This window comes from Balaenoptera ricei, chromosome 8 (assembly GCF_028023285.1).
Source record: "Balaenoptera ricei isolate mBalRic1 chromosome 8, mBalRic1.hap2, whole genome shotgun sequence".
Classification (NCBI taxonomy): domain Eukaryota; kingdom Metazoa; phylum Chordata; class Mammalia; order Artiodactyla; family Balaenopteridae; genus Balaenoptera; species Balaenoptera ricei.
The window spans coordinates 8,745,371-8,767,985 of NC_082646.1; the positions used below are offsets into that span (position 1 = coordinate 8,745,371).

The following is a 22,615-nucleotide window of genomic DNA, read 5'->3' on the forward strand; positions in this document are numbered from 1 at the left end:
GGCTAAAGAGCTTAAGGACTTAACTCCAGCCCCCCTCCCGACCCCCACCCCGCCACAAACTGATGTGCGAGAGCCCCTGGGGAATTCCCTGGTTCCCGGGCTTGACACACGCACTTCACCTCAATTCCCCAGCCCAGATCCTCCCACTTGCCCCCTCCTCCTGCTTCCTGCCCTGGGAATCAAGGGAGGTGCCCCCAAAGCACGACCGTGAGGTCATTTGGGACACAGGAAATGGAGGAGGGCTTTGAATGCCTAGAGGAGCAGAATTGTGAGCCCCCCCAAGAGGTCCACCCCCCCCCATTGGCTCCCAGAGCCAAAGGGACAAAGGAAATAGAGAAGAGGGCCTTTGAGTCAGAGAGGAAGGGCCCCTCCTTGGAGCAAGTGCTTGAGGAGTGTTTGAAGGCCTCCAGGAGCGCCCAGGAGCTGGGGTGGCCCAGGGCAATATCTGGGAGAAAAGGACCCACAGGAACTAAGCTCATTATAAGCTGTTTCACATGCTGCCTCCCAGGCTTTCTTGCCATCTTTCTTCAAGGATCCCGAATGAGGGTGAAGGGTGGATTTGTCCAGGTCAGCTTTAACTCCTCATTTCTCTCAGGTTGGAATCACCAGGGCAAGTAAGGCTTGGAAAGATGTAGAGTGAAATTCAACCACAGTGATGGGGCCCACCTAACTTTTACCCGTGTCTCCTTTAGCCCAGTCTGTGCTGCAAGGGTGTTGGGGCATGAAGTATTAGGGTCCCCAGACAAAGTGGGGCTCAGGACCAGACCACCAGCCCCTCTAGGCTTGGTGGGGCTGCTCCAGGATCCCTTGACTTCTCAGGCCCCCTCTCCCAACTTCAACATCAATACCTCTTTCCCTTCTGCATTCTACCCCCCAACTTCCCCATCCCCCTTCCTGCTGGGGATCTCTGAAGAAAGGGAGAAAAATTCAAGTTAGCGGCCAGGGCGTCATCGGCAGCTCTCCTGCAACCCGTCCTCTTTCTATCCTAACTCTGAGCCTCAGATTTCATACTGAAGACCCAGGCTTCAGCATCCCTACCCGGCCACCCCCGGGGGGCCACTTGAGGGTTAAATGGCCCTCGGGATGGTCAGCGCTTTGGGTGGCACAGGCTCCATTGGGCTCTGCCCGACAGGGTTCTCCGCCGAGGCCCTTCTGCTCCCTCGCTCCTCCTCGGACGCTCAGCGATGCTGCCCCTGGGGCGTGAGAAGCCCGCGGGGGGAGTTTCTCAGAGAAAGAGGGAGACTAAAAATAGTAGCCCTGGGGAGCAGGCCCATTTTCCTTCTCCTGCGCTCTAGCCTGCTCCACACTCCGGTCTGGCGTGGGCCAGAAGGGTCCCTTTCCTGGGCTGCTCCTGTCTCCTTCACTCAGACCCAACCACCCCCTTTGCCTCTCCCTGTGGCACCTGGGAGCAAAAAGGGCCAAAGAGTTGAGGGGCTTCTGCTCCAGCGGACACCCCGGACCAGGGCAGCGAAGCCTGGGGCCCTCTGCAGCTCCTAGCTGGCCTTTGCCCAGACCCCAGTGTGTCCACATTATTATTGATTTACCACCCCTCTACCTTTGGCAAAGTGACCTCATAAATGCAGGACCGGAGGGAGGTGGCTGGGGGTGCCTAGGGCGGAGGCGGCTCACCCCTCTCCCGGGACCGTGGCCGCTTTCCGGCGGGAACTGTGTCTGGCCGCTGGGGGTGAGCTGCAGAAAGGCTGGGCCAGAGCCTGCACCACCCGTAGGCCTCTCCGCGTCCCAGCCGGCGGGCTGGTCCTGAGCTGGTGTCAGGCTCCTTGAGGCAGAGGTTGTTTTTGCTTGCAGAGCCTCCGGTCCAGCGGCGCCCTCCTCATTGTCTTCTGGCTTATCACCGGGCACAAGTTTCCTGCTTGGCCCACAGGGACCTGCCAGGAAATGGGGAGGGGGGTGCTAAGAAGGCCAAGGAATCGGGCTGGGGGTTCTGTAAAGACACGCAGCCAGGAAGCCATGGGGGCGGTGTGCATCCTGGCCGGATCCACTCCTGGGCCCTTAGAGGCCTTCAGCCGGCCTCTAGCAGGGTGGAAAGCTGGACCCGTGCGCGGCCGCTGTCCGAGCGGTGGCCCCCTGATCACCACGCGGATGTGGCATCTCACACTCCAGGGCAGAGCGTTGAGGCCGAGGACTCAGTGCCTCAGTGAGAGCAGGGCTTAGGACTAGGGCGGCCAACATCCTCAGGCCTGGCCACGGACAAGCCCAAGCTTATTCCCCCAAAGGGCTTTTGACTGGCTGCTCCGTTGCCTCTCCAAAGGGCAATAAGTGAGTGCTCCTGGGCGCCATGATGCAAGCTTTGATTCGACAGGCCCCTCCTTGAAACCAACACCCCAGGCCACCTCCTGAAGGTCAGTCACAGGCAGAGGCAAGCTCTGTACTTGATTGCTTTGTACTTGATTGTCAGGGGAACCTTCATTCTCCTCTAGCTCTGCCAGGATTCCCTGCGACCCGCCCAGATCCCCTGGGCCCCAAAAGGACCCTTGGGAGCTTTCCTGGGGAAGCCCACGTGTGGGAACCCAGCAGGAGGCCGGGGAGCACGGGCAGTCACTGGGCCGGGTTGGGCGCTGGGCCACTCCAGTTTCCCTGGCTCGGAGTAGTTCAGAAGGAGCCGCGGAGTTAATCGGTAACCGATTAACCCTCCCACCCCGCTCCGCCCATCTGGTTGAGAACGCAGGAGATGGGAAAGCTGCTGATCCCGACCAGCGTCTTACCGCCCAGGAAAATTGGGGGAGCAAGTGGCCTACGTAGAGTGTAGATAAAAAGTATTGACTCTTCCCTTCCTCTTGGATGTCTTTCCCTTCTCGCTGGAAATCTGCCCCCTCCTCCTCTTGGTGCGCGGAAATCTGTGCCTCTGGATACCAATAAATGCGTAGACACGGGTCCCTATCCCTGCCGCAAGCCAGCGGGCTGAGGTTGGGGAGAAGAGGCTCTGATGAAATTGACAATGGGATCCCAGGCCAGCGGGCCCTGGGCAGTCTTCGAGGCCCACGGTGGCGGGACCCCGCGAGGTTCGTCCTCTCCTGCCGCCGCGTTGAGCTGGGTCCTTGGGCTCCGCGCTCACCCTCCTCGCTCTCATCCCCAGCGTCCCCCTCGCGGGCCCAAGTGGAGCTGCACGTGCCCTCCGGCCTCACCAAGTTGCGGGCGGTAGAGGGAGCGGAAGTGGTGCTCCCGGCGTGGTACACCCTGCAAGGGGAGGTGTCTTCGACCAAGCCCAAGCCTTGGGAGGTGCCCACCGTGATATGGTTCTTACTGGAAGGGAAGAATATGAATATGAGCCAGGTGAGGGAAATCGTCTCGGCCAGAGGCTAGCTACGCAGGAGGGGGGGCGGGGGCGGGGTGGGGAACAGGGGAGAGCTGGCAACGGTGGGAGGGGTGGCCAGGGGATGGCTGACTCGAAGGAGCATCAGGGAAAAGCAAGGTCCACCTCACCGGTTCAATTTTTGTTTTGATCTTGGAGGCTTCCCCAAAGAATTCTCTTTTTCCCAGGAGTCCCTAGAAATCCAGCGCACCAAACACTGACAAGTGGAGAGGCATTTTACTTTGTGGGGCAAGGGGGAAAGTGAGGATTGAGGGTATAGGAAACAGGAAGGGTTAGGGCAAGTATCACACAACTTTTAAAAGTTGAGCTTCTTCCTGTTTTCACATTATCTGTGCTTTGGACATTGTCACAGGCCGCGTCTCTTTCCAAATGATTTTCTGTCCCCCTGCTCCCACATAACCTCCTTGAGAGGCAAGGGTACATGTCCTCCTACACTCTCTCACCTATCTTCCTTCCTGACATCAGATGAAGACTCAGAGGCAAATTTACCCAGAAGCCAAGGAAACGTCATTTTCAGAGCTCCTTACTTGCTGGGCTCCTTGCAAGGTCCTAGAAAGTGTGTTCAGGAGGTCATTTGATAAGTAGGGGGTGTGTATGAAAGAAACTTAGATTGCAGGGGTAGGGCCTGGACTTATACACTGGGGGGCTGGGGATCTTCAAGAAAAAGAAAATTTAAAAAGATATTTTTTTCTCTTGGCACTACCCCTGCAGTCTAAGTTTCTTTCATACATGTCCCCCTATTTACATTATCCCTCATCCATTTTACGACTTTCTAAACACCCCAAGTGGGAGATGAAGAGACAGCGTCCAGGGGAACAGGACCTGTTCTGGTGCAGAGGACCCAGGGCGGTGAGATGGTAGCTAGAATGACAGGGGTGAATGGAGAACTGGTAGAGGTTAGAGGGGGTGGTGCAGGTGAGGGGCATTTGAAGACCCCCAGTTTGGGGGAGGGGGACTAGCTGAGCCCTGGGCACAGAGCAGACAAGTAATAATGGGGAGGTGTTACGCCCGCCCACCAGGTGTTGGCGCACATCAGTGGGGTCACATCAAGCAAACCTGGAGCATCCCTGGTCTACCCCATGCCCTCCCGGAATGTGTCACTGCGGCTGCAGGGCCTCCAGGAGAAAGACTCCGGACCCTACCTCTGTTCCGTGAACTTGCAAGACAGTCAAGGCACTGTTCGAGGTCACAGCAGCAAGACTTTAGAACTCAATGTGCTGGGTAAGTGAGAGGCACCCATGGGAGGTGGGGCAGGTCTCTCCCCCAAACGACTGAGTGTGAAGGTTGGGGGAGGGGCAAACAGAGTGACAGGGCGTCGGTGGGTGGGAGCGGGGAAGGGGGAGCCGCTGGCCCCCGGATGTGAGTGTTTAACCTGTCTCCCCTCCCCCAGTTCCTCCAGCTCCTCCATCCTGCCGCCTCCGGGGCGTGCCCCACGTGGGGACCAACGTGACCCTGCGCTGCCAGTCCCCAAGGAGTAAGCCCGCTGCCCAATACCAGTGGGTGCGGTCGCCCCCATCCTCCCAGGTCTTCTTTGCACCTGTTTTAGGTGAGGGGCCTTCCGGAGACACTGAGAGTGCGGCTGGGGTAGAGGAAAGATGACATACCAGAGGGGCCGGGGTGCCAGGGGAGGCAATGCTGAAAAGCACTGGCGGGGAGGAGAAGGAGGGTGTGGGGAGGGGCTGGAGAAAGAGGCCCTGCCAGGTGCGGGCACGTGCTGCAGACTTACATTACTCAAGAGCCGCTGGGGCTAGAAGATCTGCGTTCACTAGGTGTTTGATTTTGTGACTCTGTTTCCTCATCTGTAAAATGGGGATATCAATAGCCCTGATTTGAACACACCAGCTATAAAAAACATTTGGGGGCAATTGGAACTTTTTTTTTTTCAATTTGACTGAGATAATCGATGGAACAATTTTAATATGGAGTACTAGATGCTCTTGGAGAATTAGTCTTAATTTATCAGGTGTGGTAATGGTATTGTGGTTATGTAGGATACTGTCCTTCCTTATTTTTGGAGTTTCATGCTGAAGTATTTACTTTAAAATGTCTCAGAAAAAAGAGAAAGAGAAATGAAATAAGTATAGCAAAATGTTAGCAACTGTTGAATCTAGGTTGTGGGTATATGGATTTTTATTTCGTCCCTCTTTCTACTTTTTATTTGACCATTTTTATAATAAAAGTTTTAAAATTATTTTTACATAGAGCTTACCTCATAGGTTTGTTGTGAAACTTTTCTAAGTTAGTACATGTAAAGAACTTAGTCTTTGGTGCAGAGTAAGCAGCCAATAAACTTTAACTGTTAAAATCATTAGAATATTTCATATATTCCTTTCAACACCATCAAGTAGGTCGTATTACCCCATTTTACAGATGAAGAAATTGGGACCCAGAGATAGCAGGTAACTTTCTTAAAGTCAATTGACCAGTCTTCCCAAGGAGAAGACTGGTCAATTCCGGATCCTAGGTTTTCTCATTCCTCGCTCAATGTCCTTTCTCTCTCACTCTCTGCCATTCAGAAATAAAAGTAAAAATTGGATTTTGGTTTTTCTGGGCATCACTTCCTCTTTAGCCTCCTTTCAGATATCACTTGGGGACACTGAGCGGTGGAAATGGAGAGGGGTACTGAGCTGGCAGTTAGGCAACTGGGAGCAGAACCCAGCATACTGGCTGTCACACCTTTCCCTTCCCTCAGGGAACGGATAGCCTGGGAGTCTCTCCCAGGGAGTCAAAGAGGACATTCCAGAGGAGGGGCAGGATGATTTTTATGGGAAAGAGGATCCCTGGACTGACGGTTAAATTGTGTCCACAGATGCCATCCATGGATCTTTAAACCTCAAAAACCTTTCCACTTCCATGTCTGGAGTGTATATCTGCAAGGCCCACAATGAGGTGGGCAGTGCCCAGTGCAATGTGACCCTGAAAGTGAGCACAGGTCAGTGAGGGGTAAGTGTGGTTAGGGAGAAGATTGGTCAGTGGGGGGTGGGGTGGGTTTGCAAGAGAGGGGAGGAGGCCTTTCATTACAACAGGACAAGGAGCTTGTCTTGGTCAAATGTTCATGCAGGTGCTTGGTCAGTGACCACTTTCTTCTTGACAGCACCTTCTTCTTAACAAAGAGAAAATGTGTATGGTGGTGGTAGGGCAGTGGGGCAGTGGGGTTGGAAGGGGCCAGGGAATAAGCTGAGAGTCCCCCGCTGACAGCAAGGTTTTTCCAGGGCCTGAGGCTACGGTGGTTGCTGGAGCTGTCGTGGGCACCATGGTTGGATTAGGGCTCCTGGTTGGGCTGGTCTTGTTGTACCAACGCCGGGGCAAGGCCCTAGAGGAGCCGGCCAACGATATCAAGTAAGTGTCCCTGATCTCTGCCAAGATGAGGGCTGTCCTTGGGAATTCGGGCAGCTCTCATCTAATGGAAGGTTGGGCGGTGGTTGAACCATCCTTCTTGTGGGCAGATTTTAAGTGAGAGGAGAGTTGAAGGAGAGGGGAGGTGAGAGTAAGACAAAGCACGTGGAAACTCTCCCCCTTCCCCCTTCCGGCTTCTGACCTCTTATTGCTTCTTTGATGACTAGGGAGGACGCCATCGCTCCCCGGACCCTGCCCTGGCCCAAGGGCTCAGACACAATCTCCAAGAATGGGACCCTCTCCTCTGTTACCTCTGCACGAGCCCTTCGGCCACCCCACGGCCCTCCCAGGCCTGGTGCATTGAGCCCCACACCCAGCCTCTCCAGTCAGGTCCTGCCCTCACCAAGGCTGCCCAGAACAGATGGGGCCCACCCTCAGCCAATATCCCCCAGCCCTGGGGGGGTCTCTTCCTCTGCTCTGAGCCGCATGGGTGCTGTCCCCGTGATGGTGCCCGCCCAGAGTCAGGCTGGGTCTCTGGTGTGATGGCCCAGCCACTCGCTGGCTGAGCATCTGGCTTCTCTCCTTCCTACAGGGGTCACCCCTAGCACAGAGGCCTGAGCCTTGGGAGGGTGGCCGCCTTCCAGACCTCCGGTCCTCTGCCCCCACCTTTCTTTACTATGGGAAAACTGAGTCTCAGTTAAGACCCAAACTTCCAGGAGGTAGAAGAAGAGGACGTGGACCTAGGATTAGGAAGGCCCCCGCCCTGGGCTCTCTCTAAGACTGCAGTGGGATGCTGCTGAGATTGCTACCTCTGCCTCTCACCCCCATCCCCCAGGGCCTGGTCGGGACCGCCAGTCAACCAGTCCTCCAGGCCCCCTTGGTCTGTACCCCGTCCCACCTAACCTCATCCTTCACTGCCCCTCCAGCTCCCGGCATTAATATAACCTGTCCTGCTGGTTTGGTTGGGTTTTGTTGGGGCAGGGGATAAGGAAGATATTTTTTATACTAACTTGAAATGCATGGTTTTGCTTTTATTTTGCAAACCTCAATAAAGATACATTGTGTTTGTGTGGAAAGTGAGAGTCAAATCACCTTTTCAGACTTGGAATTCCCAGGAGAAGCTGAGTCTCAGGATGATGCAGAAAGGACCCTGCCCAGGCTGTGGACCCAGAAGGGCTTCTCCACACAGCCTCCAGCTTGGCTTACTGGCTCGGGATAGCTCTTCTAGAGTCTTTCAAAGGGTCATTTGCTGTCAGGCAGTGGTGGAGAGGCACAAAGGGCCTGGGGCTGGGAGACCCTCACTCACTTTGAGCAGCAAGGGGATAAAATTGGTGACTTTCTGCTGGAGCTTGAGTGCTCACAGCTCAGGTGTGTGTGCACTGAATCTCCTGTTTCCTCCTCAAGGGCAGGGGAGAAGAACCTAACTCCCGCTCCTCTCCCCCAGACCACTGAGTCCTTACCCGTCTTCGTGCCCGTCCAGCAGTGATCCCCCTCGTATTGGGGGGCAGCCAGGCACAGGATGTGGTGGCGGTGTGTCCACCCCAGTCCTGCCGCACCTTTTCCTACCAAGGGTAGGGGCTCCTCCAGATCTCAGTTTCTCTGCCCGTGAAATGGGGTGGCTCTGGGAGTGGGGAGGGCTTGTAGTTTCCATGGAGACTCCTGCCTCAGCAAGTGGTGATAAAGGTGCCAAAGAAGGGATCTCAGAGGAGTAACTTGAAGAGGGGCTGAGGGGCTCAGAAGGAACAAGCCTCTGAAGGGGGTGGCAGGGTCTTGGCCTGGGGCTGGAGCTCACAGTGTGAGACCCCAAAGTGGTGACGTCATTTGCCAGCTCCCAGGTTCTCAGAATGCCTCCCTCTTCCTCCTGGGTCACTCTTTCCCTGCAGAGCACCAGTTCTGATCCCTCTCCTGCCCTGAGGTGCCCGCCCCAGGCCCAGCCCTTTCCCCAGGGCCTGACTGCTTCAGAAATCGGGGGGAAGGGGACAAAAGAAGGGAGTAGGGCTAGAATGATTCCCGTACTGGGGCCTGGAGGAGGGAGGCGCACTTCCTTACCTGAGGGCCAGGCCTCTCCCCTTGTTTGCTCTGAGATAGCCAGTCTCGCTGGGGCCTGGCACCAGGAGGCTGCCCTGTGGGCACTCGCTACCTTCTCCCAGAGCCAGATGCCCAGACGGACCGAGAGCCGGCAGGACGCGGCCATGGCCTGGCTCCCGGGGCCCTTCCTGTGCGGGGCGCTGCTGGGCTGGGTCTGCGTGAGTGGTGAGGAGGGGGCCTGCGGACGGCGGTGGGAGGGGGCGGGGGCAGAGGCCGGGGAGAAGACGTCAAGGCCGCCGGGAGGGTGGAGGACAGAGGAGGCCGGCGGGCCAGCAGACAAGTTGGGCCTCTCGGGAGGGTTTAACCACCACCCGACTTTTGTTTTCCTTTCCCCGACAAGCACACCCTCAGACCGGGCCCAGGCTTGGCCCTTTCAGGTCCTTTCACCCAAAAAGCCGGTGGTGTGTGGGCTCCTCCCTCCTGGAAACCCCAGGTTTCAGGAAGGGAGGGATGGAGCGGAGGGAGCTGAGCCCCAGGGGAAGAAGGGCACCCCGGCCGGGTCAGCTGAGCGCTTCTCCCACCGGCCTCTCGGCCACTCCAGCCCCCGGGCTGGCCGTGGAGGTGAAGGTGCCCACCGAGCCCCTGAGCGCGCCGGTGGGCAAGACCGCCGAGCTGACGTGCAGCTACAGCACATCGGTGGGAGACAACTTCGCCCTGGAGTGGAGCTTCGTGCAGCCTGGGAGGCCCATCTCCTCGTCCCAACCCGTGAGCTGAGGGCACCCGCGCGGAATGGGGGGCCCTCCTGCCTTTGGCGGGCTTGGCCAGGAGAGGCAGGAACAGGGGACCCACCCAGAGATGAGGGCGAGGGGGTCGGAGAGGGCGCATTTGTGGATCAGTATGCTTAGATGAAAAAGATCTTTCTAGATCTTCTTAGGAACGCAGTCTCTGTGAGGCTATATCGCACATACAGCCCTGTGTATCCAACTGCCTCCCCCAGAGTTCCTCCATGCAACCCCAATACGTTAGTGCCACTCCGGTGTCAGTTCATAAACCCACCAAGGCTAAGCTGTTGTGATTAAAAGCAGGATAAAAATGCTGCCCCCTCCGGGAATATTTGCTTCCCCTCCCCCCAGATTGAGAGCATGCTTAGCGGAAAGCAATGAATCTAGTTCATTCAGCACCTGGGAAGGGATGGTATTTGGCGACATAGATCTTCCTGGTTCTGGCTACAGAGTATCAGCTTCCCTGGCTGCTATAAGGGAGGGGCTTCTATTATCCGCTTTGAAGAAGGACTACAGAGTTGACGCCAGGTGGCAAAAAGCACATATGTGTCTTCTGCTTCTCCCCAGATCCTGTACTTCACCAATGGCCAGCTGTATCCAACTGGTTCTAAGGCAGAGAGGGCCAGCCTGCTTCAGAACCCCCCCACAGGAGGAGTGGCCACCCTGAAACTGACTGATGTCCACCCCTCGGACACTGGAACCTACCTCTGCCATGTTAACAACCCGCCAGATTTCTACACCAATGGGTTGGGGTTAATCAACCTTACTGTGCTGGGTGAGGCAGGCTGGGGATCCACCAGCCACCCACATAACCTGAAAGATTGCACTGGCCCTGCTAAATCCTCCCCTATCCTGATTTCCAGCCCAAGGGCCCAACTGCACTGGGGACCCCGAAGGAAAATGCCCCCTTCCCAAAGTCATCCAATCCTACCCCTGCTCCACCGTCCACAAAGAATGCCTCCTCCCTCAGTCGCTAGTGAGGGTTCAAGAGAAAGCCCTTCCCACAGATAGGGATCTGAGTCATGCCCCCAGCAGCTCCATCTTTGGGGGAACCTCCCATTTGTAGCTAGGTTTCTGTCCCTCTCTAGGTCAGTAGCAGAGAGGGGGAGTGCCCGTTCAAGGAAAAAGGGCCCCTATCACTGAGCACTAACTTTGTTCAGAGCATCCATCTCACCCCAAACTAGAGCCTGCTTGGAGATGAGCAAGCAGAAGAAACTATTAAAGGGGCTGGAGATGTTTAGATGGAAAAGAGAAGACTTAGGAGGTGGTGTATGACAGCTGCATTCAAATATCTGAAGGGCTGTCCTGGGGAGGAGAGATTTTTTTCATTTCTCTTTGTGGGCCCAGAGGGCAGGAATTGGGACCAACTGGGATATTATACTAACACAGATTTTGGTTCAACATGAAGAAGAATTTTCTAACAATCAGAATTTCCAATAGTGGAAATCATTCCCCTGGGATGCAGTGGTATGTGAATAGAGGTGGACCGCTACGTGGTAGGAGGTATTGAAGCAGGAAACCTAGCACTTCATGGGGGTGGGGTTAGAAGATGGCTAAGGTACTTCCTGTGATTTTTGCAGTGCCCCCCAATAGCCCCTCGTGCAGTCAGAGTGGTCAAACCTCCGTGGGGGGCTCTGCTGCATTGAGATGCAGCTCTTCCGAGGGAGCCCCCAGGCCAGTGTACAACTGGATCCGCCTTGGATCTTCTCCTACACCACCTCCTGGCAGCATGGTGCAAGGTAAGGGCCCACGCCATCAAGGAAGAAGGGACTCAGAACCTGGGCAAATCTGGCCTCTAAACTCCACACACCCACAGTACAAGTTCCAAGCTTTCAGGTATGAGACACACTGCTATACCTTTCCCCTGCTTCTTCCTTGGCTCCCGTTATTGTTCCCTCCTGTCTTCCTGTACAGTCTGTGGCTGTGTGGTCCCTGGAGCATTACTCAAGCTAAACGTACTCCTGATATCCTGGAAGAGAGTGGAAGGCAGGGGCATTCTATGATTCCCACTTGCCTATTTTGGGGATCAGGATTCCTTTTAGATTTCTTAAGGGTCATGAATCATTTCCAAACTTCCTAGAGAGGAAGCCGAGGCAGAGTAGCATGGACTGGCTTGAATCATTTAGCCAGTTTCTTCAAGGAACCATGTGACTGTCTAAGAGCCTTGGCTTCTCAGCCTCCTCATGCTGGCTCCAGTGCTCTGGTTCTCCTCCCAGCCCCAGCAAACCCCTCTATCAATCCAGAGAGCCCCCAAGATCACCTCCCAATGTGTGCTCTTCCTTCTAAAGGGAAGGTAAGCAGTTTAGAAGAGCATTTGGGTCAGCTTAGAGCCACCCAGAGGACACAGTTTCCAGCAATCAAGCCCTTTTCCCCCAACCAAGAACCTGACATCAGCCAGTAGACACCCCACCCCGATTCCACTGTGGTTTCTGAACCCTTCATGTGTGTGCTGTCTCCCCCTTCCCTGAAAAGGCAGCTGTGTAGTGTGGAAAGAGCACAGAAGTTAACAGTGGTTTTGACACTTCCTCTCTGGATCACCTTGGACAATTACTTTCCTTTTCTGAGCCAGTTTCCCCACTAATAGAATGAGGTTAGTCCCTTCCTGACAGGATTATTGTAAGGATGAAATGAAATATGCTTTTGTCATAGTATAGCTCACTGTGAGTTGAATGAGTGATGGAACGCTTCCTCTTTACCCTCTAGATGAGGTGTCTGGCCGGCTCATTCTCACCAATCTCTCCCTGGTTTCCTCGGGCACCTACCGCTGTGTGGCCACCAACCAGATGGGCAGTGCATCCTGTGAGCTGACCCTCTCTGTGACCGGTAGGGGATGCTGGGCAAAGGCTGGGCTGGCAGGCCTGGGGTGGGGGTCTGCATGAAGCTAGCTGAGGCACCAAGGAAGGTCTGCAGCGCTGAGGATCCTGTGTCTCCTAGACGCTTCCAAAGGCCGAGTGGCCGGGGCTGTGATCGGGGTGCTGCTGGTCGTGCTCTTCCTGTCAGTTGCTGTGTTCTGCCTGATAAGGTTCCAGAAAGACAGGAGGAAGAAGCCCAAGGAGACATACAGGGGTAGTGACCTACGGTGAGCAGGAGGACTGAGGGCTGGTGCAGAATGGGAAGAAAGGGCTTGGGTTAAGAGTTGGTGACTTCAGCCCTCAAACTCTGACACCTTTAGGGGGTGTTTCAGGGTGCGGGGTGCTGCTCAGCGCTGGGCTTTTGTGGTAGGAGTGGCAGTACATCCCGTGGAGTTGAGCGTGTGAGCAAAGCATGCAGGGTGGAGGGCTTGGTTCATGAGCTGCCCTCACCCTCCTCACACTTTTCAGTAAGGTAAAAAAGAAGAATTTTTACTTTTCACTATTTAAGGCCTTTTATATACATCGACAGGATGTGGAGGCCAGGAGTTGTTTGTCCTGAGCACTCAGCTGAGTTTAGTTCTTGTGTGTGGGGCAGTAAGGGAAGGAGAGGCAAAAGCCGCCTGTCATCAACTTCAGCTGTCAGTCATGGGGTCCAGAATAGGGATCAGAGCAATATTTCTCCAAGTGTGGTCCTCAGATTACTCGAACAGAAGTCACCAGGAGCTTGTGAAACATTCAGATTCAAGCCACTTCATATCCCTCCTGAAGCAGAATCTGTGTGTGTGTGTGTGTGTGTGTGTGTGTGTGTGTGTGTTGGGGGTGATGGGGCCTGAAATCTTCATTTCAACCAAAGTTCCACCATGATTCCTATGCAGAGTGAGAATTAGAAGCCCCTGGGTTAGAGGATGATGGTGCACTGAGGGATGCTTCCAGCCTTCACTTAGAATTGCCTGTGTTTATCAGGGAGGATGCCACCGCACCTGGGATTTATGAGCAAACTTCTGTGAGGGCCGATTCTAACAATGGGCTCCTGGAGAGGCCCCCGTCTGCCAGCACTGTGACGACCGCCAAGTCTAAGCTCCCTATGGTTGTCTGATTTCTCTCCCAATCCCTGAGGGGGAATATCAAGAATTAAAGCCTTTGGGTACCATATTGTCTCCTTCTTTCTGCCGGTATAGCGAATTCCTCTAGGCGGCCCAAAGAGTGTTACTGGTAAGGGAAGGAGTGGGCTTGAAGTCCCAGAGGGGATGCTGTAGGCGGGAAGTCTGGTTGGTTCCGAAGGTACGTTCTAACCTAGGTTCCTCTCCTCCCTTCCCCCTCTCCACCTCCACTTTTTGGTTCGGTCAAAGGAGATTGTTCAAATTTCGAACGGTGGCCTTGTGCACCCAAACTCCCTTCCCCTCTGGCACCCTCTGAACACTTGGACATTCCTCTTTATTGTTCACATTCCAACCCAGCACGGTCACATGCACACACGGAGATAAAAACCCTCCCGGCCACAGCCCCAGGAGCCCGTGGGGGCGGGGCCAGCAGGAGCAGGGGCGGGGCCTCGGAAGACTCCTCCTACCTAGCCTCCCCCGCACTCGGCCTTTGCAGAAACAAGCAGAGGGCTGGAGAGGCGGCTCTCGGGGTGCGCTGGGGAGAGGGGAGGGCAGATTACAGGCAGGTGTGGGGTTGGGGTGTGAAATGGGGACTTCCGATCACAGCAAGGGGTATCCGACATCGTAAAAACCCTCCTCCCCTATCCAAAGTTCTGGGACTAAGCTGGGACGTGAACAGCGCAGAGAGGCATGGCGCCCCCTTTAGCTGCGCAGAGATCGAAAGGACTTCTTTTTTGGAGTGTTTTTGGGCAACGCTTAGGGCGCCCTCCGCAGAGCGCGAAGGGAAGCGCACCGAGGCTGCGGAGGCAGAGCAGCATGCTGGGTGCGGGGAGAGGTGGGCGAGAAGCTAAAGAAGGAAGATTTGGGAGCGCGGAGACTGGGGTTAGGGTCGGAAGGAAGGGCGAACGGGGACCATACTAGACTGGAGAACTAACTAAAAGGGCATGGCCTTAGTGAGTCCTCGACGGAGTCGGCCTCGGTGAGGGGGTCTCTGAGGACGCAGAGCGGGCTCCTGAAGCTGGCAGGTTGGTGGGAAGGAGAGGATCACAAACACGGCAGGGAAGTCTCGTCGCTGCGAAGGGGACGTGGCATCCATCTCTCTTCGGGAACTGAGGAGAGAGAAGGTCTGAGTACCTGCCCTCTCCCAGTACTTCCTCTCCCCTCTCCTTCCTGAATCAGGAAACCAGGGCGGGGAGCACCAGGGAGCCCCGGTCACCCGGAACTGCACACCCGGAGTCACTGAGCTGAAATGAGCCCGCGGCCGGTACGTGTGAGACGCTGGGTGCTTATGGCCCCCGGCCGGGCTGGTCAAACGCGGGTGACTGGGTATCTGCGTCGGTCCAGGTGCGTCCCCGTCGCAGTCTCAGGCGTCTCCAAGTGTCAGAAAGCCTGCCGGCGCAGGTGCATTTTCCCTGGCTGGGAGGAGGTGAGGGCGGGCGGAGGGAAGGGCTGGGGATTTGGTCCTTTCCTCCCACTCAGGGGTCCCACCCCGCTGCTTCGGAGTCGTATTCATTACCTTCGAAAACGCTCAGTTCTTCGGTCCGGGGCGGGGCAGCAGGGAGGGTGGAGAGAGAGAAACAGGTGAGCGCTCCAACCCGCGGCATCTTCAGCCTCCTCCCACCCACCGCACGTCTTAGATTTCTAGGCCCCCATCCTTGACTCCTTCCACACCCGTCTCCGCCCCCCAGCCGCCCTTAGTCTTCCTTGCTCCTTCGGAGGAGGGGGTCCGGGGTCGGGAAGGAGAGCCTGCGGCCCGCCTCACCTGGCCTAGTCTCCGCTGGGGCCGCCGCCCGCGCCTCCCCGGGCGCCCCCAGCTCCGCCAGGACCCCCGGGGCCCGGGCCCTTCCGGCCGCGCTCTCCGCTCTTTATCTTCTTCCGCGCCATGTGGCCCCGGAAACTCGCCTGGATTTTGGCAGCGGCCGCATTGGCACCCGGATCGTCCAGCGGGATGTCTAGAATGTCGTCGTCCGGCTTGGAGCAGGCGCTCTCCTGAGGGGTGGGGGGGGTCCTTGTGGGGTGACCGGGCCGAGGCCCCCCGAGAGTGGGGTAGGAGGAGAGTGTTGGGGGATTGAGACGAGAGCGACGCGGGAGTGGGAAGTGCAGAGAAGGACTAAGGCAGCGCCCGTGTGTGTGTGTGTGTGTGTGTGTGTGTGTGTGTGTGTGTGTGGCTCCTGGGCAGCGGCAGGTAAAAAGGAAGGTTCAGGGTCAGGTGGACACAGTTGTGTTCCCAGCTCAGGAAAGAGAAGTGCACGGTAGATGGGATACAAGACAGCCGGGTAGCCCTGAGTGAGTGAAGGCCCCTTGCCAGCGGCCGAGTTAGGGGAGCTGCCCAGCTGACTGGAGGGTGGGTTTGGAGGAGCAAAGTAAACCACAGCAGGGACTCCTGGATGTGGCTGCCTTTCCCCCGTCCTCAGAGGGTGCCTCCAGCTCAGAAGGGTCCCTTCTGAGTCCAGGATTCCCTGGGAGAGGGTTCAGAAGAACCGGCAGGCCAGTCCCCTCGCTGAGTAAAATCGCACCAGAGCTCAAAGCTGGAATTAGGGTGAAGATGGGGCTTACCCCTCAGCGAGGCAGCCCCCCTCCACCCAGGGCTAGAGGCCAGAGACTGTTTTCCCATTGCCTCTCCATTTTGCACTGCTCCTCAGGATGTACTCAAATACAGAAGAGAGGAGATGGTCTGGAAGAAGCTACAGAGAAAAGGCTTCACTCCAAAAAAGGACAAAAGGAAAATAGCAGGAGCAAGAAGCCCTTTCCATGATGTGCTCAAGAGAAAGGAAAGAATTATGACAATAGCTACCATTTAAGCAACACCCTTGTTCCCGGCACAGCATCACAGAGTTTTACAGATGTTATTTTATTTAGTCTTGGCAACAACTCTATGACGTACCTTTTATTGTTATCCCAGTTTACCCCTGATAAAACTGATTAGAGTGTTGAAACCATACCTGAGGTCATACAGGTAGTTATCAGTGGACCAAAGAGTCAAACCTTTGTATGCCAGAGTCCAGAGTATATTTTTAACCCCTACTCTGCAGGTAAGCAAAGGCAGTCAAGAAAAGGAACCAAGCTCTACCACTTGCTAACTGAGTGGTCTTGGGCAAGTTTTCTAATCTTTTCCTAACTCAGTTCCTTCATCTGAAATCAGATAATAATATCTACCTCTGGGTTGTGGGGAAGAATAAACAATGTGATATGCAGAAAGCTTCTGGCACCATCTAGTTGGTCGATTAATGGTAGCTATTATGATTCCTTTAAATGATAGTGAGTTGATGTGAAAGAGCTGTTTTTGTAGGCTAAAGTGGTCATATAAAAACAATTTCATAGGGATCAACCTAAAAATAATGAGACCCACCCACAGGCTCCAGGTTTCTGTTTCTCCAGCAGCCAGCCTGCCCTAGCTGAGAATAGAAAGGGGTAGGGAACTGATGGGACTGATTTCAGAGGCGAGGCTCTGGAACGGAGAGGGCCTCAGCGCCCCCGCCCCCAGCCTGCTTCTTGCTTAGTGTTACTCACAGTGATGACGTGGGGTAGGAAGCAGAAGGGTACTGGGGAGTTAGAAGGGCATTTCTTCTTTGAACTGACCCTCTGGCTTCTAGGAATTTGCTTTTTTTTTTGCCTGAGGACTTCCACTACTTTCCCTGTGCTTTGCTTCTCTGCAGAGGTCTCACGCAGTAGTAGTAATTCAGTTCTATTCCTTTCCCCTCGCTCCATCACCCGTCCGGTTCACAGAATTGGGATGGGTGTGCATGGGGCCTCAGTGATCACTGCCCCAGCCCAGTCCTGTCCTAGGAGGCACAGATTTACATCCCAGATGCCCTAAGCCCAGGTTTACAAATGGCTTCCTCTCATTATGGTTCCCAAGGCTGTCTTCATTTCCTGGGCTTTAGAGCTCCTCAGTTTGTGCTCAAGACGTCCACAATTGATTTAACTTCGGTTAAAAGGAGTTATCAAGGGCCGGTGTGGTTGTGGAGGGGTCTGACACACTCTTTTTGTCTTTCCTGGGTCTAGTGCTCACCCCCTGACATCTTATTCCCCACTTAGAAACAGAAACAACCCTTTTTGGATCCTTGATTCTCAAGAGCTCAAGCCTTTCTTGGGAGAGTCTCAGGGAACAGGGACGCTTCTTCTCAAAAGAGGACAGTGCTCAAGAAAACATTCCTGAGCCCCTCTCCTGGGCCAGCAGCTGTAGAGGTGGGGCGGAGGAAGGGGTATCTTCCCCCAAACATGCTAAGACCCACCTGCGGTCACCACCCACCCCAGCTGGATCCAGGATGGAACAACAGGCAGAGCCACCCCCAGCACGCTGCTCCTCCCCGGAATCAGCCCCCTCTCCCTCCAGCTGAATTCTCAGGGCAGAGCTGGAGGGACAGAAATGGAGGGACAGTAAAAGGAATCCAGGAAGGGTCATGGTGCCTGCGTTGGTGCCTTCCAAAGCCAAGATCTGATGGTGTGTGCCTGAGAGCTCTGCATGAACTGGGGGGGTTTGTAGGAGGGGGAGGGGGACAGTGGTGGGCAAAACACGAGCCATGGCTTCTGGCCCCAAATGGTCCCATCACTTCACCTCTGAGGGTCTCAATATCTTCAGCCACAACTAGAACTTGGCCTAGATGAATAAAGTCTCCTTCAGCTCCCAAATCCTAAAAGCTTTAAGAATGATCCCTGCCTACTGCTTGTTATATGCTGGGCCCTGTGTTCAGCGCTTTGCACACATTACCTCATTGAATTCCCATTTTACAGGTAAAGACACATCCTCAGAGACATTTTGTAACTTACGTAAGGTCACAGAGCTGACAAACGATGGGATTCAGAAACCTGTGCTGTTAACCACTACCTCAGGGCAGGTAATTATTTCTATGAGTTCAGCTGGACCAAGTCAACTAGACTAAGCAAAAAATGGGTCCAAAAAAATGTTTCTTTGCCTTTTTATATTAAGTGAATTCAGGAAAGTCAGATATAAAGTCAGACTATGTAAATTGGCAACTGGTACATCTGAATCAACAGCTCTTGCTCTTAAAAAAAAAAAAAAAGCGGATCTGTTTTCTTCTTCTCATTTCTGTTTGAGCCTCCTTACAACGGAGAAAGAAGAAAATAAAGCAGGACTAGGTGTTGCCCAAACACCAGGTTGGATGGTCAGCAAGGAGAACCCCAGAATGGAAGGTGAAGAGGGACCGGTCCTCACCCCCCAGATGTGCTCTGCTCTCTATGCACGTCCCAGCTGCTTCCCAGCACTGAGCCCAGCCCTCCGCAGAATGGGGTTGGGTAGGAAGATGATCAGTGCCAGCCCTGCCCCTACGCTCTGCCCCGTTACCTCTTCTTGGCTGCCATGCTACCACCACCACCCCCCCCCCCCCAACGCCATACACAGCCTGACAACGGTGCTGTCTCTTGCTCAGTTCTTTAGCCCTGCAGGCCTAGGACAGGGCCTGAAAGGGGAAGGCTCTGGTGTAGAGAATGCGCTGGAGGAGGTGACCCAGGGTGCTGGGCCTCTGGGATAATTATGCATTTGCCTCTTCTGTACTGTTTCGGTGGGCAGCTTCTCCTTTTTTTAGGGGACACTTATTCCAAACATGTCTACCAATCCCTCAGTATGGCCTTGTGGGCACCCAGGAGTATGGTCCAGGGCAGATCAGAGCCTACAGGCAGGGACCCGACATCCTACTCTAATTAGTCCTGCAGGTACCAGGGGAGACAAGTTACATTCCTTCCCTGGCTTCTTGGAGTCTTTGCTCTCTCACCTCTTTCCACTGACCATTCTTCCTACCTTCCCTTCCCCATCATTCATACCATCTTGGCAGTATTTCCTCTCCCTTACATGTGTATCCAGAACCCACCATCCATTTATTGTCTCTGTTTTGTAAAATACTGCTGGGGGTGAGGAGCCCAGGAACCTCCATTAAGAGCCCATTCCTCCTTTCACAACCAAAAACTGCTTCCTGGGGAATAACAAACAGAGGAGAAAGACTGGAAGAAAATATGTTATTAGAGCTTTCTCCAGGGGGTGGGATTGTAGATGATTGATATGTTTCTTTTTTATACTCTTCTTTAGTTTTTAAATTTTTCTGTTATGACCATATTACCTTTATAATGAGGAAATACAGTAAATGTTTATAGGAGAGGTTAAATTACAGCTATTGGAATCAGACAAGGCTAGTGTCCCACCTCCACACTTAGAAGCAGTGCCTCCTTGGGCAAATCATTTAATCTTTCTAAACCTCAGTTTGCACATCTGTAAAATGGGAAAAATATCTACTTCACAGGGTTGTTGTGATGATTAAACATAAAATGTTAGGTACATGGTAAGCATTCACAAATTGACAACTATTATTTGTATTAATAAGAGTTAAACATCATAACAACAACCACAACCACTTGTCCCTAAGTTCTTTCTGCCTCTTGGTACCCAGACATAGGGAAGTCTCACCTCTTCTAAACTGGTCTATTCTTTCCTTCCAAACCTCACTTTTTTTCCTTTTCTAAGCAGGCAAAGTCATAACCTCTTGTATCATTAGCTGGGTTGACCAAACGTCTGAGAATACAAGACTTTGGAGTAGGACTTTCTCCATATGTAGGGGCTAAAATAAAATAAATAAAAATATCAAATAAATGAACAAATAAATTGTATACATGCATGATCACTGCACTCCTCGACTGTGCCAGCAGCCTGGTCCTGTACCAGGCGCTTTCATACCAGAGTACTTTAACAGCAACCCGCTTTGGCATTAGGTCTCCGTGTGGGCGCTGACAAATTGCAGACACTTCCTTCCCTCGCCAGCAGGGCTCTCTCGCGGTCACTTCACCCAGCCCCCTCCATGGCTAGAAGGCGTTGGAGGTCTGGCCAATCCCTCCCCAGAACCACACGGACTAGGCTCTTCGCAACCCATCATCACTACTAAGCTAACCAATAATAATTGACTATCTCACCCGGCGCTGTACAGGGCGCGAGGGTCACGAGAGTTAACCTGTCAGCCCACCGACGGCGGCGGCGGTGGGATGGGGAATGGGGCGGGGGACGAAAGCCAGGGGAAAGGAGTCGCGGGAGCTTCGCTAGGCGACGGTTTCCAGCGTCTCTCTGGGGGAAGTTCCTCTTCCCGTCTAACCTGCAGCTTCCCTGTTGCAGAGCCTTGCCGAGCTCCCAGACCAACCTAGACTGCCTGGCGGATGGGCGCCCAGACGCCCCCACGAGTTGGGGAACATTCTTCCTAGGGCTTTCAAGTCAGGCGGGCGCCTTCCACCACCCACCACCCACGTCTCAGCAGGCACCCTTATTGCTGCTAGGTCCTCTGCACCCACTTCCATCCCTCGCTCGCCCTCCAGGGGCTTCTCGGGTGCCCCTTCCCCCAGTCCAAGCTGAGTGCCCGTCCCCCAGACCCTCTAACTTACGGTGCAGCAGTCCATGCTGGTGTTGGGGGCCCTTGGCTGGGACGGAGGCTGGCGCAGGGGGTCGGTGCGGTGCCGGGTGGGGACTCTGGGGCAGTGGGGAGGCAGCCGACCGGGGCCAAACCAGCCGCTCAGCTCTCGGGTCCTCTCTCCCGCGCTCGGCCCTGCGGGAGAAAGTAACCTGAGCCCTGCGGTCGAGAAGCCAATCAGGAGAAGCCTTCGGCAGGGTGGGCGGGGAGATTGGAGGGGGACCACGCCCCCTCTCGGCTCCCTCCGGCTCGCTCCCCCTCCTGCCCCAACCCCTCTGCCTACACACTTCCATCCATTCCTCCTACACACCCCCATCCTCCCAAACTCACCCCCGATGCTGCCGAGGCGGCAGACTGCCAGGCAGATGTATGCTGGCGCAGGCAGAAGGAGGACCCCGACATCCCGGGCACAAATACACTCGCATCTGTGCACAACACCCCTCCCACCCACATAGAGAAAAGCATGCACCCCTCACCCACCTCCCCACGCTTCCACAACCTAGCTAGAGTGCCAAATATGGCTCCCTCTACCTTCCCTCCCCCTCAGTCCTCAAAGAAATGCCCCCTAAGACGTGCGGTTTAAAGGTACCGTCGTCGCTCTGCTGTGGAATGGAGAAGGTGGGCACACATAAACACAAAAGCTCACGCCTGAGCCCCACAGGCCCATATATGATACTCCCCAGGCTCACTAAAACGTGCACTTCTTCAACATACAGACACTACAGACACAGCCTGCAAAAATAACTACACAGACCTTGTACACACACTGAGCAGATACATGCAAACGCCCTGTTATGTGCACACACAAGCACACACATCCACAGGCAATCACACTATCCGAAATGTCTGCATTGCATATCTATCTATCCATCCATCTATCTAAATGCCCTGCACTAAACAGACAAAATCATACATGCACAACACCCATTTTGTATGTATTTATATATGGATATGGGCACTCTTCCTTCCCACTCACTGAACCACACTCTCCCTACCCTCTTAATCTACTGTTTCTGAATAAGACAAAAACTGACCACTCTCACCCTTGCCCCTGGGAGGAAAAAAATACTCTCAACCCAGTTTAGGGAAATATCAGAAGTCATCAGTTCTTTAGGTCCATGATGGAGGAAGGATGTGGGCTTTGTGAGAGGCCTGGGAAGGGGAGATAGGAGAGGAGCAGCCTGCCACTTTCGTGGTCGCCAGCCTCCCCAAACCGGTCAGGGTACGAGAGCTGGCAGTGTGGCATGTTAGTGAAGAGAGCGGGCCACCTCTGAGAAAACTAGAACGTCTTTCTCAGCTGAGGTCCCAGAGGAGGGAAGGAAGAAAGGAAGGCTGCCCTTCAGGCCTGTTGACTGAAGCAGAGGGAGGAGGGGAAAAATGCCCTGTGGCTCTGGTCGGGACAGGGGATCCTGCAACAGCACTGCTGTGAACCAACAGCCCCTGGCCAGTCCTAGCATGGCTGTCACACGCTTCCTTCTTACCTGAATATTTGGGCCACGGGCTTTGCTTGCCAAAGGGAAGATGAGCGGGAGGGAAATTCCAGTGGCCACTCTGGCTGGGGACAGGGTTAGCCAGCTTGGGGCCCCAAGCTGAGCTGGATGCTGGCTGGGATTCCAGAGCTTGGGGTGTAGGGGTGTCTCTCCCAGCATGTTTGGGACCCACCCACCCTTGTAACTGAAAATCTGTTCCCCAATCTGTCTCTGGCACATCCTCCATCCCCCCACCTCCACCAAATGACAGGATGTCTTGGGAACTCGAGCCCTTGCCTAAATGATGCGCACAT

At 54.5% G+C, this 22,615-nt stretch overlaps 3 protein-coding genes and 1 long non-coding RNA gene across 4 annotated transcripts in view; 3 read left to right on the forward strand and 1 right to left on the reverse strand.

Annotated features, from left to right (window-relative positions):
- Positions 1-7,743, forward strand: part of ESAM (endothelial cell adhesion molecule) — an 8,421-nt gene extending 678 nt beyond the window's left edge. The window contains exons 2-7 of the mRNA XM_059930140.1: positions 3,095-3,291; positions 4,351-4,552; positions 4,722-4,877; positions 6,141-6,263; positions 6,544-6,670; positions 6,895-7,743. Of these exons, the coding sequence (XP_059786123.1) occupies positions 3,095-3,291; positions 4,351-4,552; positions 4,722-4,877; positions 6,141-6,263; positions 6,544-6,670; positions 6,895-7,210 (1,121 nt within the window). The 3' untranslated portion in view covers positions 7,211-7,743. The remainder of the gene's footprint in view (positions 1-3,094; positions 3,292-4,350; positions 4,553-4,721; positions 4,878-6,140; positions 6,264-6,543; positions 6,671-6,894) is intronic.
- A 68-nt stretch (positions 7,744-7,811) lies between these two features.
- On the forward strand, positions 7,812-13,429 carry VSIG2 (V-set and immunoglobulin domain containing 2). The gene is made up of 7 exons (XM_059930141.1): positions 7,812-8,920; positions 9,297-9,460; positions 10,045-10,252; positions 11,058-11,216; positions 12,181-12,300; positions 12,412-12,556; positions 13,293-13,429. The coding sequence occupies exons 1-7, from the start codon at positions 8,512-8,514 to the stop codon at positions 13,423-13,425; spliced, it is 1,338 nt and encodes a 445-aa protein (XP_059786124.1). The 5' UTR covers positions 7,812-8,511; the 3' UTR covers positions 13,426-13,429.
- A 315-nt stretch (positions 13,430-13,744) lies between these two features.
- Positions 13,745-20,950, reverse strand: NRGN (neurogranin). The gene is made up of 4 exons (XM_059930143.1): positions 20,807-20,950; positions 15,192-15,418; positions 14,946-14,963; positions 13,745-14,538 (listed from the first exon to the last, which is right to left on the reverse strand). The coding sequence occupies exons 1-2, from the start codon at positions 20,819-20,821 to the stop codon at positions 15,197-15,199; spliced, it is 237 nt and encodes a 78-aa protein (XP_059786126.1). The 5' UTR covers positions 20,822-20,950; the 3' UTR covers positions 13,745-14,538; positions 14,946-14,963; positions 15,192-15,196.
- LOC132370321 (uncharacterized) lies at positions 13,924-16,633 on the forward strand. The gene is made up of 3 exons (XR_009504545.1): positions 13,924-13,959; positions 14,609-14,693; positions 16,072-16,633. It is a non-coding gene; the product is annotated as an uncharacterized LOC132370321 (long non-coding RNA).
- Positions 20,951-22,615: the final 1,665 nt, after the last annotated feature.